General features: G+C 44.6%; 4 protein-coding genes across 4 annotated transcripts; 2 read left to right on the plus strand and 2 right to left on the minus strand.

Annotated features, from left to right (window-relative positions):
* The first annotated feature begins 479 nt into the window (after positions 1-479).
* Positions 480-3,793, plus strand: LOC133925188 (zinc finger CCCH domain-containing protein 31-like). The gene is made up of 3 exons (XM_062371057.1): positions 480-674; positions 2,112-2,172; positions 2,714-3,793. The coding sequence occupies exons 1-3, from the start codon at positions 587-589 to the stop codon at positions 3,483-3,485; spliced, it is 921 nt and encodes a 306-aa protein (XP_062227041.1). The 5' UTR covers positions 480-586; the 3' UTR covers positions 3,486-3,793.
* Positions 3,794-4,221: 428 nt separating this feature from the next.
* Positions 4,222-8,068, plus strand: LOC133925189 (probable plastid-lipid-associated protein 13, chloroplastic). Its single transcript, XM_062371058.1, has 7 exons — positions 4,222-4,546; positions 4,919-5,040; positions 5,223-5,306; positions 5,527-5,623; positions 5,979-6,195; positions 7,057-7,109; positions 7,821-8,068. Exons 1-7 carry the CDS (start codon positions 4,334-4,336, stop codon positions 7,914-7,916), a joined length of 882 nt encoding a protein of 293 aa, XP_062227042.1. The 5' UTR covers positions 4,222-4,333; the 3' UTR covers positions 7,917-8,068.
* Positions 8,069-9,034: 966 nt separating this feature from the next.
* On the minus strand, positions 9,035-9,499 carry LOC133925646 (VQ motif-containing protein 18-like). Its single transcript, XM_062371503.1, has one exon. The coding sequence runs from the start codon at positions 9,497-9,499 to the stop codon at positions 9,035-9,037; it is 465 nt and encodes a 154-aa protein (XP_062227487.1).
* Positions 9,500-16,713: 7,214 nt separating this feature from the next.
* Positions 16,714-18,258, minus strand: LOC133925191 (pterocarpan synthase 1-like). Its single transcript, XM_062371060.1, has 2 exons — positions 17,539-18,258; positions 16,714-17,473 (listed from the first exon to the last, which is right to left on the minus strand). Exons 1-2 carry the CDS (start codon positions 17,700-17,702, stop codon positions 17,122-17,124), a joined length of 516 nt encoding a protein of 171 aa, XP_062227044.1. The 5' UTR covers positions 17,703-18,258; the 3' UTR covers positions 16,714-17,121.
* Between the last annotated feature and the right edge of the window lie 48 nt (positions 18,259-18,306).

Here is an 18,306-nt window from a genome sequence, read left to right on the forward strand (position 1 = left end):
CCGCTGAAGCCAATTTCGTAGGCACCGAACAATCTGATGAGAACAAATCACCTGCACTCAGATAAATTTGTTGTAATTCTATTCCCCTTCAACTTAAATAAATCATAAATAAGAATAAGTATTAACAAAAATATACTAACTAAGTCTAACTCAATCGTTCTACGTAAGAATCACCTCTTAATATAATGGTAGAGGTAGAAGGTACGATTCCACACATTAAAATTTAAATTTTGGTGTCTCGTGAGTATATGAGCGGTTGTGATGCACGTGCGTAATATAGTATGTGCGCCTGTGTGTGGCCTTGTACTCGGAAAAAAGAAGAAGCGAAAGCTCTGTTGGAAACTTCATTCTGAACCGAACTCGAATTGGCGGCCCAAAGGCCTACAACACCGCACGACCTGTATTGGGCCCGGACACGGACTCTTCGCGACCAAACCGACTCGACTCGAGTCACCCTTAAGAAACCAAACCACCAGTCCCCCACGTTGTCTTAACCCCCACGACTTCGCAGTCTTTCCTCCCTCGTTTCCCTGCGCGAATCGCGAGCTAGGGTTCCGGTACGTCTCTTCCGACGCGAGGGCCGGCCATGGAGGGAGCAGCCGCCGCCGCCGCCTGCAAGAGATCCCGTCCGGAGACCGCCAACGGGGGCGCTGCCGGTGTGAAGCGCTCGAAAGGTGAGGCGTCGTTCCCCCACCTGCTCCGCTCTTATCCGCCTCGATTTTTCGCTTCTAGATGTTGGCTGTTCGCGCCTTGTGCGCGATGTGCGGCTGCGACTGGGTCTGCGGGCCTCTGCGTTCCCTAGGGTAGTTCCAATCTTGGGGTTTGTTCAGCGAGAGTGTTCTAGTGGTCGTTTGATTGTGCATGCACAATGAGATGCGCATCCGCGGGCTGGTGACTAGGGATCAGTGTGGGGGCTATTGATCTTGTTTTCGTTCGATTGATCTTTGCTTGCGTCGGGTATGGTGTGAATTGGTAGAATAATAGCTCACTGGTCCCAGTTTGAAATTGCAAACCATTAGTTTTTCCCCTCTCTGTCAAGGCCGTGACTATCCTTAACAAATAATTTCCCCCTGTGTCAAGGCTGTGATTTTCCTTACTTTGACTGCATCTATCTATGGGTATGCTAGATTGGAATTTTAAGGCTAGTGTTGTATTTGAGCAATGCATGAGTGAAGATGGTCCGAAAGAATATCATCTACTGGAAGAAATGGGCAGGTGCCTCATGATGTGGAGATATGGTTGCCTATATAAACACATCAGCATAGACAAGAAATAAGCAGGTTCAGCCTAGGCTACATCCTGATCAGTGCTTCGAATGAAAGTACAAAACAGAGAGGATTGCATACTAAAAAAAAAAAATAGATGCACAACATTTAGCCCTGCATCTGCTTCTGATGCCCAAAAAATGCCCTGCTTTTCATGCATTTTTTTAAAAATAGTGCTAACTGTTAAGCAGCACACTAATGTATGATCTGAGGCTTTGAGCAGCTTACCCTGCTGTAGTAACTAATGGCACTAGTGGTGACAAGGCTCTTTGGTATATACGGCCAATTCCGTAGCTGTCTTCTTGACTCTTGTACAGCTGTTGCCTGTAGGTTCCTGGATCTAAGAAGTACTATGTGCCTCACAGCATGCAGGTTATCCCCATAGTAAAATAGTACAGTAAAAATTGCTTGAGCACTGAAAGGAGCAACTCGCTTAAGAGTTCATATACTATAATATTAGAAGGCTGATCTAGATGATTTGGCCTCGAAAAGAATATTATGTTAGAAAACAATAACAAGAAGCATATTTGGAATTCATGGCACCTCTTGGCTCTTGAATCTTGTTCAAAAGGCAATTCAGCAGCTCACCAATTCAAGCAACAAGAAGAAACATGCGGACACATGATATTTATTAGTTTAGAAAACCTATTATTAGTCCTCATTTCAATTATACTCGGTGTAACTATGACTATTTCCTGCAGGATAACTACCATGAAATATCATCTTTACCATATAAAATTTTCGTTCATCACATCCATTGGACAAATTATATCTGCTTACTTGATTAGAAGATTAATAATGCAAACTTCTAACAACTGAGAAAATGTAATTAATTTTATGCAACAGACACGGAGTCATTTCAAACTGGTCTATCAAGCAAATCGAAGCCTTGCACCAAGTTTTTCAGGTTATAATCTTAACTGATCCAAAATAACATCAGAATGGTAACTTGTATTTTCCACTTTTTATTACATTTGGAAATCAATTCTCTGCAAGTTTCATTTTTTATGCAGAAGCTACATTAAATGTTTTAAATTGTGATACATGAGCTACTCTATTGCATCGAACTATCTCAGTAGATGAACTTGCTGTTCTCTGTGGTTAATTTAGATAAATATAATACATGACAGCGCTTCAGTTCACTCTTGTTCTTTGGTGCATTTTTGTTCTCTAGGATGAATAAGGTTTAAGGAATTTTAATTTTGATCGAGTGGTAATTTCAATTTAGTAATGGAAGTACTCATGTGGGCACATTCAAATTTCATTTGTTATATGGAGTATGATGTTCTTTGTGGATCTTTATTTGTTCTTGAACATCCCTGAAAATATTGCTTAGATGTTAGGGCATCTCATTTAATAAACTGGTTATAATTCTCAGTTGAGTTTGCGCATACTGAAAATTATTAGATACAACTTCATACTAATCTGTTTCGTTTTGAATGGTACAGTACCGTTGGGTGCCCTTTTGGTGAGGGATGTCATTTTCTGCACTTTGTCCCTGGTGGATACCAGGCAGTTGCAAAAATGCACAACCTAGGCAGCCCTGCTGTATCTGCACCAGCAAGAGGTCCTGTGGATCATGCTGCTGTTGCCAATTCTCATCCAGCTTCGACGGGTAAGACACGCATGTGCACCAAGTACAGTACTGCAGAAGGCTGCAAATTTGGTGATAAGTGCCATTTCGCCCATGGCGAGAGAGAACTTGGTAGGCCAGCCTACATGTCTCGTGAAGGTCCTCCTATGGGTGGTCGGTTTGGAGGCCGGCCTGAACTGCCTCCACCAGCTGCCATGGGCCCTCCTGCAGGAAGCTTTGGCGCCTCAGCTACTGCCAAGATTAGTGTTGATGCCTCTCTTGCTGGTGGCATAATTGGGAAGGGCGGAGTCAACACAAAGCAGATATGCCGAGTTACTGGTGTTAAGCTCTCGATTCGTGACCACGAGTCAGATCTGAACCTGAAGAACATCGAGCTGGAAGGCAATTTTGACCAGATCAAGCAAGCCAGCAACATGGTGGGCGATCTCATTGCAACCATCAGCGCCAGCATGCCCGCGAAAAACCCTTCTGTTGCAGCACCACCAACAGGCCAAGGTGGTGGCCCCGGGGGCAGGAGCAACTACAAGACGAAGTTGTGCGAGAACTTCGTGAAGGGTACCTGCACCTTTGGCGAGCGGTGCCACTTTGCTCATGGGGAGAGCGAGCAGCGGAGAGGTGCCGCTTGAGAGTTGAGCTGCTCTAGGCATGAGATACTCTAGGGTACATGCATCCTGGGCGACCTGCATCGGCACTCCATTGGCTACCGTGACTATTCTCTTTGCAGGTTTAGGTGGTTAGCCTGTTGTATCGCGATTTTTATGGAATATATTTTAGATTCAGCTTTCGAGGGATGTTTAAGAAGTAAGAAATCGTCTATCTGTCGTGCCAGTGTAGAGTCATGTTTTGAGAATTTTGTTGGGCAGTTGGCAGTTGCTCGAGCAATGTGTGGAGGTTGTGTGCTTTTGTGCTGTCCAGAGATGGGTCGTTCATGATCGATTGCTGTTATATCTAACCGCATCGAAATGCTTTAGGAGTTTCATCAGCAGCATGCTGGATGTCTCCAGAACCTGTGTGGCAACGTTAGCACGGTGGAAACTGCCAAAAAATATTTGAAGAGTCGATGATGAAGATGTATGTAGAGGCAGCCAGGAATAAAATAGAGATAATTCCCCGTTTACTATTGAATGTTAACAAAAAAATTTATTTGCTATTGAAAGTTATGGTTTTTTTCATCATAATAGAGGTGGTGTAACAAAAATGTTACGACGGCAGTGACATTCGAAGATAAAAAAAAAACTAAATTAGTGATATGAAAGAGAATATGATGTTTTTAAAGGCAAATCGAGATTTCCGTTAAGTGCCACCTGGGAATTATCTAAATAAAACATCAGGCGAATTTGATTGGTTCCTCCGTTAACTCTCATGATTTCCTTGTCGCCTGGACAGCAGTAGCACAAACAGCCTGCAGCAAGCCAGCAACGCACCACCGAGGCACACCGCGGTAGAGAGAAATCTCTAGCTCAGCTCGCCCCGTATGGCGGCCGCCGTGGCGCTGACCCCGTCCTCTCCTCCTCCCACCGCATCCCTCCGCGGCTGCAATGATGGCTGCCTGCGCCTCTCGCCCCGCCGCCCCCGCCACGGCGCGGGCCGCTGCAGGGCCACGGCGCCGACCTTTCAGGGGGGCCCCGCCGCCAGCTACGCCCGCGAGATGGAGCGCCTCTCCGCAAAGGAGTCGCTCCTCCTCGCTGTGAGCTCTTCCCCACTCCTCCTCCTCTCAATCTCTGGCTTAGTACTCCTTGATGGTACGCACGGTAGTCTCCTGTTGCCCTTCTCAGCGAAATGGTTGCATAGCGGCTACGCGTACCGATCCATGTAATTGTGTTCCGTTACCCTGCCAAATTGGAAGTGTTATTATCAATTTTCTGAACTGTAATTTCCATCCAGCTTTCAGTAACATAAGTGCCTCAATTTTGCTGACACTCGATGAGTACATAAAAGGATAAGTTTACATGTCTGTGTTAAGTTGTTTATTCACAGTCTGAGCCAATAATACTCTTTAGTTGATGCTGAGCTTCAAGTTAATTTCTCAACTAGAGTATGTAAAAACTGCCAATTTCAGTTCAAAGATGCTGGAGGATTTCAAGCCTTGGTTAGCGGGAAGACCACAGAGATGCAGAGGATCGATGTCAACGAGCGAGTCGTTGAACTTGAACGCCTGAACCCCACTCCGCGCCCCACAACGTAAGTGTTACGACTGAAGAAATTCTATTACCTGCAGCAGCTTATCCCAGATACTTCTCACAACCACCCAAAAGTTTAAATGATAAGCTGAGAGGAACTTGCATCATTTCTGACGAAAATGGTTTTAATCAGTGATCATAATACATTGATCTGTATTCCTTTACATCTGTTCCACTTTGCAGATCACCCTTTCTGGAGGGTAGATGGAACTTTGAATGGTTTGGTGACAGCAGTCCTGGAGCATTTGCCGCCCGGCTTTTGTTTGAGTATGTCCCTATTGCTGGAAGCAAGTCATATTTTCAATTGACTTGCCATATGATTCCTATTGGATTTGGATTAGTTCGATTTCAATAGGGGTTCTTCCTGTATTTTGTCTTTTATTATGGATTAGATGAACGTGAAAAAATGGGAACTCAAGGATATCGAAGAGTAAAATAGTCTAAATTCTCCAAGCTTATTCTCATGGCAATTATGTTCTTTTTGTAGGAGGTCACCTACAACTGTTGCGCACTTTATGGGACTTGATGTGTTGATCAAGGATGGATACTCCAAACTTTCATCTAACCTCAAGTTCTTAAATACGGTAATACCACAAGATGTAGGAGGCTACATACTATTGCTGCACACTATATGGGATCCATCTTCGCATTGTTCTCAATAAATTATTTTTATACCATTTATGTGCCTGGCTAGTCACTAGTGCTTACAAGATGCAAGGCTCATCTTTTGAGTTAAGTCGTGGCATGCCTTCATTTGTTAGTAATAGATTGTGTGGAAAAGCTTCCATAATCTGAGAATGCTCCATAATCATACCGAAGTCTTTTAGCAGACCATTGATATCTGCATTATCTGGGAGCTGTATATTTCTGTGTGATTGGGTAAACTCTGTTGCTGCATTCATGTTCTCACAATCAGCAATGCTTTCCCCCCGTTTCCAGATACAAAGCAAGTTTCTACTGACTACCCAATTGTCCGTGGAGGGTCCCATCAGGATGAAAGAGGAATACATAGAGTTCCTTATAGAGATCCCCAAAATCAGCGAAGAAACACTGCCTGAACAACTAAAGGGCTTGATTGGACAAACTGCAGGAGCTCTACAACAACTTCCGAGCCCCATAAAGGATGCTGTTGCACAGGGGCTTAAATTGCCACTTAGTAAGTACACAGGGCTTTATTGCATACTCTTGATTCTTGTAGCAATATGCTGGTTTAGAATACTATCATTGTTGGAATTATATACATTTGGTGCACGCACTTCCAGTTTTTGAGGATCTACTAACTGCTCAGATAAAGCAACTGCCGATTTATTACTGGCTTTCTTTTTGTCATAGAAATCCTGCCAAGTTCTTTGCCAAAAATATTAAATTGTTGAGGAATATATTTTAGTGTTTACTTGAGTTGGAAAAAACATTCTACACTTTAAACAGTGATAATTGAGGAATGCTTCCGTGGTTTACGGACAACATTTAGGACACCGGAACCAGCCCCAAAATTGGTGTGAGAACTGGTTCCGATTTTCACCCGAAAGCCTGTTGGTTATAGGGAAGAAACCTTTTTTGAATTCTTCAAAAGTTTGAAATTCCTTTTTTTTTGCAAATTTAAGTTCAGAATATAAATTAGATACAATTACAAACGTACTGGTATATATTTGAATTTAAAAGAGGGATTTAGGTGAGCCGGCTGAACCAAAACCGTAGTACCAAAAGCCAGACCAGTCTGGTTTGATAAGCTCTCGGTGAAACTGGCTGTTTCCTACCATTTCTTGAACCCTGTTTACGGCACAACTGTTCCCTTCTAGTTTGTTGCTGCCCGATTCGTCCATCATCTGCATTATTTAGCTGACACTTAATGGAATCACTCCATTCACATTTCAATTAGCTCAGCTGTGTCGGGTTGGACTGAACTATAGTGGATCAGCATAGTTATGTTAGTTTCCATGACATGATGGCATGAGTGCATAATAACTGCATTCCCTGGATCACATAGTTATGTTACATGCCCCCTTTTTAATGATAGGTGAAGCATTCCAACGCTTATTCATGATCTCTTACTTGGATGAAGAAATACTGGTACGTTTCTTCAATACTTGCAATGATACCAATATGTACTGATATATACTGTCATCTGTGCACAGTTACATTCAAGCTAACTTTACGTAGTGTTGGTCAATGCACTTTGAGTTGTCAAATGAAATAGAGAATACAACAGATAGGCTAGCATGCACTTATTGAACTGCTTCTGCCCTTATCAAATTTCAATTCTTAAGCACATTGAACTTAAGTCTGATGAATGATGACCAAGCCAGATTGCTGCAAAGGTTTATTATCGTCGTTGTGCACTGTTCAAATCGAGGTCCTATTCACATGCCTTTAGGAGAATGCTGTCCACAGTTGCTAACAGAAGGATAAATGGTTTGAACTGAACTCCATTAAATGATTTGGGGTTGATCATGCCCTAAGTGAGAATTATAGGAAATGCACATACATGTCAGGGTTGTTTTTTCAAGCCACGGCTTAGATGCTGCTAATTATCTGCGTTCCTGCTTAACTGCCGATTCTCTTCTCTTATCCTTTTGATGCAACTCTCCCTGCCACCATCAATACCCACCAGATTGTTGGGGATAGCTTTGGCCCTGAGGCCTTTGATTTGGATTGTTTGTTTGCCCATGCTGCATGAATACACAATGGATGGTTTAAATCTCATGTTATTTCCCCTGATAGTATTTTTGAAGTATGGAAAAAACTTAAAACTTCTTACGGATGTGCTGTCTTCTCTTTTAGATCATCAGAGATGCTGCTGGAGCACCTGATGTCTTAACCAGACTGGAGGGTCTACAACCAAATCCAATTGATGGCACAGCAGACGCAGTGATCTGAGAATAGGAAAGCTAATGCCTTACTACTAATTGTAACTGTCGATGGTTCCTTTCTCTTCTTTTTTTTTTGTCATTTTTCTCAGCCTTGCAGATACATAAGCTGTAGTGCATGTTAACAGCCACTTGTATATTTTTATTTTCATTCCTTTCGGCTATTCTAAAAGTGAGCAATATTCTACGGCCAATCTGTTCATGAAATAATGTGAGCATTTCAATTTACAGGAGGGACAGTAAAATAAGACTGAACTGATTTTCTCCCCATATATACAAATCAAATGCTGCGTTCTAAAATAAATTTCAAGCTTCCAACTGGAATTGTTCAATGCCTCAGTGGTGTGCAAAAGCAAATGCTATTTTGTTCTAGCTCCAGTTATACTGTACTAACATAAAGGCTGCTCTGCTCTCATCAGCAGGGCAGCTGTGCAGCACCAGTGGGGAAGGCTTACAACATCAAAGGCTTAACGTCTCAAACAGTGGTCATCTTTGTAGAAAACAATAAAAGGAAAATTTATCGCGTTCGATGAATGGCACACGGTCCATTCGAAAGAGAAGAATGTTGCAGAGCAAGGCGCGAATTTGTACATTCGGTTTGTTGTGATCATTTTTTGTTTTGCTCTATGAACGCGCGGGGGCAAGTATGAAGTATGGTCACTCTGTACCTGAGTCCTGACTACTGACGGACTGACACTGCAGAGTGCACAGAATTCCCTTCCATTTGCAGAGAGTCGCAGCTTGCGTCTCCAATCTGGCAATCTCTATCCCTCTTTTATTTCTCCAAAAAGCAGGGGAGGAAAGATCGAATCAAACACAATTTAATGCATCCAAAGAAACAAAACTAAACGTGCATTTCCAGTCTCCTCATAATTGGATCAAAAAACAGCTTGGAACAGGGAAACAGGAACGAACAAACGGACAGAGGAAAATGCATGTCTGATGATTTATCCATGAAAACCGAGCGAATTCGAGATATCATCTCGCACCGATTATAATCTCTCATGCAAGAACAGAGAGAGAGAGAGAGAGAGAGAGAGAGAGAGAGAGAGAGAGAGAGAGAGAGAGAGAGAGAGAGATCAAGAAGTCGAAAAAAAATGCTTAGCTCCTCCAGTGCACCTGATCGGATCAAACTAAAGCCATATCCATGTTGCAGGAGCTGAAGAGGAAGTCCTCGAGCCCCTGGAAGAACACCTCGTTGTCGCCGTCCTCCACCCCGAGCGAACGCAGGAACCCTCCTCCTCCCGACGACATCTCGGCCTCCTCCTTCAACTCTGACTTGATCGCCGCCACCGCGGCGCCGGCTCTGGGACCCTCGTCGCCCGCCGTGTCGCACGAGCCCTGCGGCGAAGACGCCGACGCGTCCTCGGGAGACGCCACCGCGCCGGCGCCGTTCGGTGCGGGCTTGCCGGTGAGCCGCTGGACGAGCTCGCGGAAGTGCCGAGCCTCCGTCTGGATGACCTCCGGCGCCAGGACGTGCACGATCCTGATCTTCCGCGGCGGCGCCTTCGCGATGGCGTGGGAGAGCCTGCGCGCGGCCGTCGCGGACGATGACGGGGCACCGCGGGACGGGAGCTTCGCGGCGTGCTTCATGGCGTCGAGAAAGAAAGAGCGGTGTGCGCGCGCGGTTCGCCTCTCGAGAGAGGACGGAGATGGAGGCTTAAGAGTGGAGAAGAAGCTGGGCAGGAGGAGGTTATATAGACACGCCGGGGGTTCCGAGCCGTTGGATCTTGGATGCGGTGACCTCTACTTCATCCAGCGTTGCAGTGCCAGCCGCTTGATCAGCGATCCAACGGTCGATATAGGCTTGTGCCAGAATTGATGTTTATGTTCATGCAAATATATACACAAATTTAATATGTGTGGTCCATAATGGAAATCCAAATTAAAATTTCAATTAACAGTCATGTAACTGATCTGCCAAGCCCTGTCAAGGCATACAAAAATTAAGGATTTTTTTTTGTGTGTGTAAAAGTTAACTGGTTCCTCTAAAAATCACGTGAAATTCCTGCATTCTAATGGCCCTTAGCACTTGTGCTTTTGAATGGGATGGTACAGTATCCAAATACAAAACAAGGATTACCTCTTTGTATTTCGGTTTTCAAATTATCCTTCCACCTTCTATGTTTTTAGAACGTTTTCTTTTTATATTTAAACCGTTGTAGGGAGCATAATCTTTGCTACGTGGAGCAACAGAAATGCGCATTGATGCATGCAACTGAAAATCAGTGCTGGATTTTCATAGTAGAATTGAAAGATAATTTATATTTCTACTGCTCAATCTTCTGTTAATTTGAAACATTTATTTATTCATCTTAAATTTGACCCATTTATTTTGATGTAATGATTTGGCACGTTTATTCAATTGGATATACTACACGACAGTGTTCAGTTTTGTTCTGAACCGCAAACAGGCCATCTGCGCTTGCAACAAATGTAAGTGCAGAATTTGGTAAGCCAGCAATGAACTTCGTTATACATTTTTTAGTACAAATGGAAAAGAAGTGCATATGGTTGCTCAAAAAAGAAAATAAAAAACAGCGCCTCAGCCTATGTTGACGTAAGTGGCAGTTTTGTGGAGTTTATACGGAAGCTTTGCAGATAAAAACTGCGTACGAGACGTTCATGAAGACTTTTCTTCTTTGATAAAAAAAAGTATAACAGGATTTTGTCAATGTCCGTTGGTTTCACATAGGGGTGATTGGTTGTCACTAAGAATGTATTTTGGTTTGATATTTGTCTGAATGTACTGTTTTAGTCTGGTCTAGCAGATGTAGCTTAGTCTAGGGTAGAACCTTGATTCAAGCTTCCCTTCGTAAGTAGCTCGATAGAAACACTGTTGTATCTGCTTATACAGGTGGATCTACTTGTCAATATCATAAAATCATCTTTATGAGAATAATCAATTAGAATCTCAGTTCTTGCATCCGATCATACTACCTTAGATTCAAAAAATAAAAACTCAGCTTAACCTATCCAGACAGATACAACTACCAAACACTTTTTTTTTCAACTAACATAACTTCGCTCAACCTATTTCCCCTCAACATACATGTCGATTCATACGGACAACAGTACATATGAGCAACAAATCACACCTAAAGACACTGGCATCAGTTTCATATAAAAGAGGTGATACACACAATGTCCTTACCGTCCTTTGTCCATGATTAGTAAAATTGATTATTAAAATACATGTATCAAAATAGGGATACATGGTCTTTAACTGTGCATATAAAAGAAAAATACACGAGATTTTATATAGGTTTAAGCCTCTATTAAGATAATAGATATACATTATATTTCGTCTTGATTAATCTCAGAAAAAGATAAGTACAATAGGATGTGTCTAGATCTAATCCTCAGAATCTGGGTGAGTTATCTCGTATTCTAAATTCTAGAACACTTGTCGGATAAATCTTATCATGATATAACTCTGTTATAAATCTCAATAAGTTCTTTCTGGTCCTATCTGACTAGACGCGCTCTGTATTACTTATCCAGCTCTTCACTAGGAATTCAATTATTTTACCCAAACTCTGATTTGGTTCCAGATCTCTGGCTTTGGATCTTTGGTTTTCTGCCCCCTACCGTAAACCCTCCTCCTCTTTATATAGCCAGAGCAGAGGAGTTGTACCATACTCGGAACTCTGAGTGTAACCTTCCTCCATTGTATTACTTCTAGATATTTAGAAGACTCATTTTTAATATAGGGATAGTTTTCGTATAGTACACAATGAACCACTTAAAATATCTACACAAGCCTTATTTATCTTATGACAGTTGTGAAACCTATCTTATCGGGTTAAAGACACGTGTACGATAGATACTCATTCTTATAATATACAATATTTATTAAATATATAATTATTTATTATTTATTAAGAATTTAGAAAACATATAACTATTTTGATACATGTTGTAAAAAACTATAACTTATAGTGTTTATTTCAAAAACCTATAACTATTTTGACATATATTGTAAAAACTACAACTTTCTTACCATGGATCCACCTGTCATCATCTGGCAATAGATGGACCCGTGGTTAATTCTTCTATTACATACTATAGAGGATGATAGGTAGGTCCACAGTAACAAAGCTATACTTTTTTTAACATATGTTAAAATAGTTATAGGTTTTTTAAATGCACACCAGAAATTGTAATTTTTAATATATATTAAAATAGTTATAGATTTTTAAATTTTACTCTTATTTATTCCTAATCACCCCCTATCTTTGTTTGATCATCCTCATGTATCATCCGTTATGTGCAAAGCTGATTTTCCTCATCTATCATCCCCTATCTTTTCGAGAATACTAAAAGGTAAATACACCATATCGTGATATTGCCGATAAGGAGTTGCTCTATGAAATTTCAGCAAGGCGATTGGATGCAAGTTCCCTTATCCAAATTAACAATCATAAATTTAAGGAGAATAGGAACTTGAAAGCATGGCTTGAACCACAGCAACCATAAGCTGTATTTTTAGGTCATAACCTGTTTGTTGATATGATCATCGTACGGTTGACTTCAGGTTTTTTAAATGTCAACATAGTAGGTACCAATATCACGATATGGTGTGCAAAAATCCCCCAATAATTGGAACGTACTCCGTATGTCAACTAGGTTAATTGAGCGGCTATGAAAAGGAAAAGGATAAAATTGTTTCTAGCCCGTCTGGTTCGTTCATAAAAAAGAAAATTAAACGGGAAGAAAAGCCTGATAGTCTACTGATCCGTTTGTTTGCCGGGCCAAGTACAAATCAGCCACCGTGTGTCGATAAACTGGCACTAACTTGACTCTTTTTTTTTGCGAGGAACTAACTTAACTCTTGCCACCATCAGCCTCTGCACCGACGTACTACCGTCCTCCACATGCGTGCCTCGGCGCCACCGCGCCACGCGCACTATGGCACCACGACGCCATGCCTCCCCACCGCTAGGCCGCCGCACCTCCCCTGCGTCAAGCGCAATATGGCACCAGGACACCGCGCCTCCCCATCACCAGGCCGCCGCACCTCCCATGCGCCACTGAGCCACCGCGCCTCCACTCGCACAGTGCCACCAAGACGTTGCGCCTAGACATACACTATGCCACCAGACCACCAAACCTCCACTGCGCCCATAGCACCACAGCGCCTTCGAGTTGTCGCGCATGCAACACCGCACCGTCGGCTCACCAAAACCGAGCAAGCACCGAACATGCCGCCGCTGTGCGGGACCTGCCGTCGCCACCGTGTGAGCCGACCCAACACAAAGAACTCATAATCTGGTAGCCGCCTCGTGGACCTGCCCGCCGCCAACTGGATCCGGTCACCACTAGCATCCGCCGACGACCCCCACCACCATAGCATGCCATCCACCTCATTAGACCGTGCCACCTTCTCCCCGGGCCGCCTTGCCGCATAGATCTGTGGTCATCCCCACCGGAAGCCACCTCCTCCAACAGACTGCTTCCGAACGCGAGCCTGCTCCTCCACTCGCGACCGCAAGAAGCCCCTTGCCACCAACCTTCCTATGGGCATCTGTCGTTGCCCATGCGGCCACCGAGCCCCGCACACTCCCGCCATTGTCAGTCACTTGCTCGCGTGGCTGCCATCACCCAAATCCGGCCGCGCCTGCCCCGATCCGGGGCATATGCCCCCCCTGCCGCCTTCCTAGCAGCCGCACGGGCTTCAGACGGCTAGCTCCGACGGCGGCGAGACAGATGTGAGAGGTGAGATGGGGTGGTGGCGCTAGGGCTTGGTGGCTGCCCGTGTTACCCTTAGGAGCGGCACGGGGCGTGTCTCTACTTCTCCATTAGAGCTAAATGTTGTTTTTACTAGTCCTCAAACTGTCACTAACTTAACTCTTGCCTACGTGAATAGTCCAGAGATTTTGTATTTTTAACCAAGCTACGCACGCTTTCATACCTGTCTCTTGGATACACACACAAGAACACTGGAAATTCTTCATCTTCATGACGCATGTCACGAATATGTTGTTGCAACGACTTGATTGACATTCACGCTTCCTCCTTTTTTTTACCCCATAGGTATCCTGTCAAAAATTCTTGTCGTCCTGCGTGATTTAGCAGCTGTGATAAGACTAGAGAGATCGCGACTTTTCTTTTCCTTTTTTTAGGGGGACACAGTAGGGAAAATCCCTACTGCTAGAATTCTTTTTCATTAAGTTCGTGTTGTTGTTGTCAAGGTGACAGGGCGCCTTGCAAGTTTGCAACTTGGAATTAACTACATGCTCGTGTGGTCGTGGCTACGGAGTAAATTACGGTCTGCGTCGATCGTTTCAAGTTGGTCTGACAAGATGGTGGTATCCGCTATCCAGTCGGCAGGTCTCTGCCTTTTCTTTTCCCAAAACAACTTGATGCAATGAGTTGCAATCCGATCCGATCCGTCCGTTCGTAGCTGATTCCATGTTTCGTTTTCCACTTTTGAAGAGCTGTTGATAATCAGGGGGAAGTGCATGAACATGTTAGCTTCGACTTAATAATTGTTGTATTCTCAGAAAACTGTTGCCGTAAAGCACAGGGGAGGGAGCACTCAAGAACATTGAACTACAAGTTTATATCTTTGGTGCTCTTAGGCTTCACGTGAGCCAGAACATTTGGATTGCTCGCAGAGCTGTCGCAGGGTCACAGCAGCAGTTGTCCGTTGCAGCAAGAGCTCTGGATGGGCTTGCGTTTAGTGATCAGTTACCCTTTTTTTCTATACCAAAATATCTTTGGAAAGGGAAAGCATGCCAGTGAGTCAAAGAAAAGATTCAAATTTCCTACAGTTTTCCCGTCGCAACATGCTCTGCAATCGGCAACTTTGCAGATGAACCGAGTAGCAAGCCGGAGGAGAGCCAGGAGCCCGAGAGAGAGAGAGTCCACGGGGTTACACCACGCGGTTGGAGCCGTGGTCCGGTGTCTCCTTTCCATCGCGCACTGCGGTGGGCGCGCGAGGCTGGAGCAGGTCGAGTGATGATGCCAATGCCGTCCGGCCGGCCGTTGCGATTCGCGATGCCACGCGACGCGGCCTCGCCTCTCTTTTTTTTTGTTGGCGGTCGACCGAACGGACGGGGTGATCCACTGGATCTTGCGGTGGCGCCCGTGCCGAGAGGCGGAATCTCGCCGTGCGGCGCCACCCGTGCGGGTGTGACCGATGATGGGCTGCCGTACGGGGAGGGTGGTTGGGATTCTGGAGCAGCCCAAAGCTCGTGCTGTGTTGGGGACTTTTTGGGTATCCGATGACTGCTTGCACGAGGAATCGACGCTTCGAATTTTCTTTATTTTTATATTCTAATATTTGCAAAAATACATAGTCACTTAAAATATTGTACATCTAACCTACCGTCGTCTGTTAGATAAGTGACAATAAGATATAATACTTCCAACTGACAACAACTTTAAAAAATAAAGGTATCATCAATTCAACAGGCGACACCTTTAAAAAAAATAAAAAAACACCGTGTTATATTGCTCTCAAAATATAAAACAATATCAAAATTATCATAAATTTTTTTAAAAAAAAGTATATTATAGAAGATTCTATAATCTATCTCTAAAAAAATATTCTACAATGAGAAACAGAGACTACTATAATAAAATTTGTTTTTTTCTCATTATACAAGTCATAGTTTTGTCTAATGGATGACAGTAAGCTAGATATGTAATATTTTAAAATAATAATATATTTTTGCAAATATAAAATTATAAAAATAAAGAAAATTCTCGACGCTTCCCCTTCTTCACCTTTTACGTTTCTTTTTCCTTTTCACGAAACGACCCCGTCGCCGTTAGTCAGCTTTCTACGCGCGCGAGAGAGAACAAGGAAGTCCACTGCTCAGGGTGGGCTGCACTGCTTCTTCTCTTAGGGTGGGCTGCACTAGTTTGAGGCCACCGGCGACGGTACGACCCGTGTAGGCCCATCTGCCTCGGCCAGCTCGACAGTATATCAGCCTTCGGCCATTCATCCCTTCGCCACAAGCCCACCGAGGAGGAATCAGGAGTTCTTTTGTTCTCCAACTTACTGGCTTACTAAAAGGGAAGGGTGTATTCTATCTTGTCTGACGGGTTGTTCAGTTTGTTTAATATTTTAATAATGCTTTGCACTATTGTTGGTGGCTAAAAAAGTTTATTGGCCTTCAATGGTCCTACCTTGTCGGTGGTGAACGTATCGGTATTGGCTTCTCCGATCCAGTTTGGCAGCGTCTTCCCGTGAAGCTTCGGGGTGTTAGTGATCAGGACCTATATGCGTTTTGCTATGTAATTTTCATGTTTATGGTTGTACTGCATTTGTTACTAATCGAATAAAGCCACCCCATTTCTTAAAAAAACAGAGGGGAAAAACAAACAGCGCAGCCTTGTCTAATAAGCATTTTCGATTTGTCTAAAAAAACATTTTCCGATTGTGCTGCCCCTATCGTGCGGCAGCTGTTTACACAGCGTGCACGCTTGACACCGTTCAAAATTCAAAATGCATAGCCACCAAAAGAAATGCGATCGACATCACGCTTCCGGAAGAGCTAACCATGCATGGGTCGGAAGGAACGAGGCGGCTTTCCGGCGAGGCGTGACAAGCCACCGCGGTTCTGAATCTATCTGCAGGCCTGAAAAAAGAACAGCGCTGACAACTCTGAAACCATTTGAAGGCTAACTGAAGACAGGGATGTACTCATAATTTACAAGAACGAGCCGTATATTTTGTGGCCTTTTTAGCGTCAAACATGGTGCTTTGTTACTGTGTTGGAGTTTCTGAAATTGCAGAGCTGCTTCATGATTTGGTACTTCGAAAAGTCGCTGACAAGGAGATTCTACAGTTGTGATTCAACTTGTCAAAATCCTATACCGTCTGATCAGGTTAGTTTCTTCCAAAGCAGCTGTAGTGCAGAACGATGTTACAGAACAACTGAAGGATGAAACAATGTTACAGAACAAGTGCAGCTTCAGACAAATTTCTTTCTTTCTTTTTTATTTGATGGTCAACGTGGGTGAGAGATGTGCCCACCTGATAGATTGCACTATGGTGGGTCAACTCTGTCCATCCGTTCGGTGACGAGCTCTTCGACCGGCTGCGGCGCCGGGCTGGAGACCGTGCCGAGGAGGTATCATTCGTACAAGTCTAAAATTCCACAAACATAAATCCGAAATTCGGCCGCATTTTCTGTTTGTCTGGAACATAAAAGCGTGATCGTGACGATATCGATCACATATTACGGACGATTGGACGACCGTCAGTGGGCGAGGGTGAAGTACATGTCGAAGACGACGACGATGGAGGTGTCCGTGGAGCTGAGCAGCTTGCTGGTCATGTACCCGCGCGCGAACCGGAGCTTGCCCGTGCCGCCGACGATGCTGCGCTCCGAGGGACCCGACACGCTGAAGTGCCCCTGCGTCGCCAGCGTGCTGCCGCTGTACTCCCCGTAGTCGGAGAAGACAAAGCCGATGGCCGTGAGCCCGCCGGACTCATCCAGCGACGCGTGCACCGCGAAGCCCTGCGCCCTGCCGATCAGCCGCGACGCTGGGTCCGGCCCCTCCCGCAGCGCGTTGTCGAACACGTTGACGTCCCCGAACGTCGACGCGTTCCTGCACAGCGGGCGCCTTAGCACGTGCCCGGCGGCGTGTACGCTGGTGGTGTCAGCGTTACTTACTTGTGCAGGCTGGCGACGTTGACGACGGTGGCGTTGGGCGTGCCGGCGTCGACCTCGTGGAAGTAGAAGTGGAGGTGGGTCAGCTCTTGGTCTGCGGCGGACGAGGCGCCGCAGCAGGCCAGTAGAACCATGAGAACAATGGAAGGACAACGCTTACCGGCCATGGCTTGAGCCGTCAGTCTTTACACTAATCCCCTGTGTTTCGAAGTGTATTTGAGGAAGGAAAAACAGGGAGAAGTGAAGAGGTTATAAGATGGTGACCTAGAGCGGTAGGGGAGCAGTCAGTCACTTTAGATGCCACCTCCCCTGCTTTTGTTCTGCCTCTAGGGTTACGAAATCGTCGTCCTGGCTGTGACTGAGACTATCTGCCAACCTAAATGATTGCGAGCTGAGGTCTTATCTTTCGCTATTGCTGTAAGGTTGCTGCGTGGCTGAAGTCTTATTTATCCCATAATTGCTGCTTGTATAAGCAAATCTATTTCTTAAGAAATTCTAGGTCAACTACATATTGGTTGTACTAATAATACTGGGGAGGGAAACTTGAGCTCTGACAAATCTTCCGTGGGAATGGCGATCTGCACACGGACCAGATGCTTGCTCAAGCGAAGGCGTCGGAATTCAGAAAGGGTAGCATAGTAGCAAAATCTCCCCAAAGGGGCTTATCATGTCTGGGACTCTGGGAGGTCTGTCCAGAGGGATAGCAACCAAGGCCCGGTACTGGAAACAATCTGCGGCCATCCCATCATCGGACTAAAACCGTGGAAACAT

The sequence above is a fragment of the Phragmites australis genome, chromosome 7 (genome assembly GCF_958298935.1).
Source record: "Phragmites australis chromosome 7, lpPhrAust1.1, whole genome shotgun sequence".
Classification (NCBI taxonomy): domain Eukaryota; kingdom Viridiplantae; phylum Streptophyta; class Magnoliopsida; order Poales; family Poaceae; genus Phragmites; species Phragmites australis.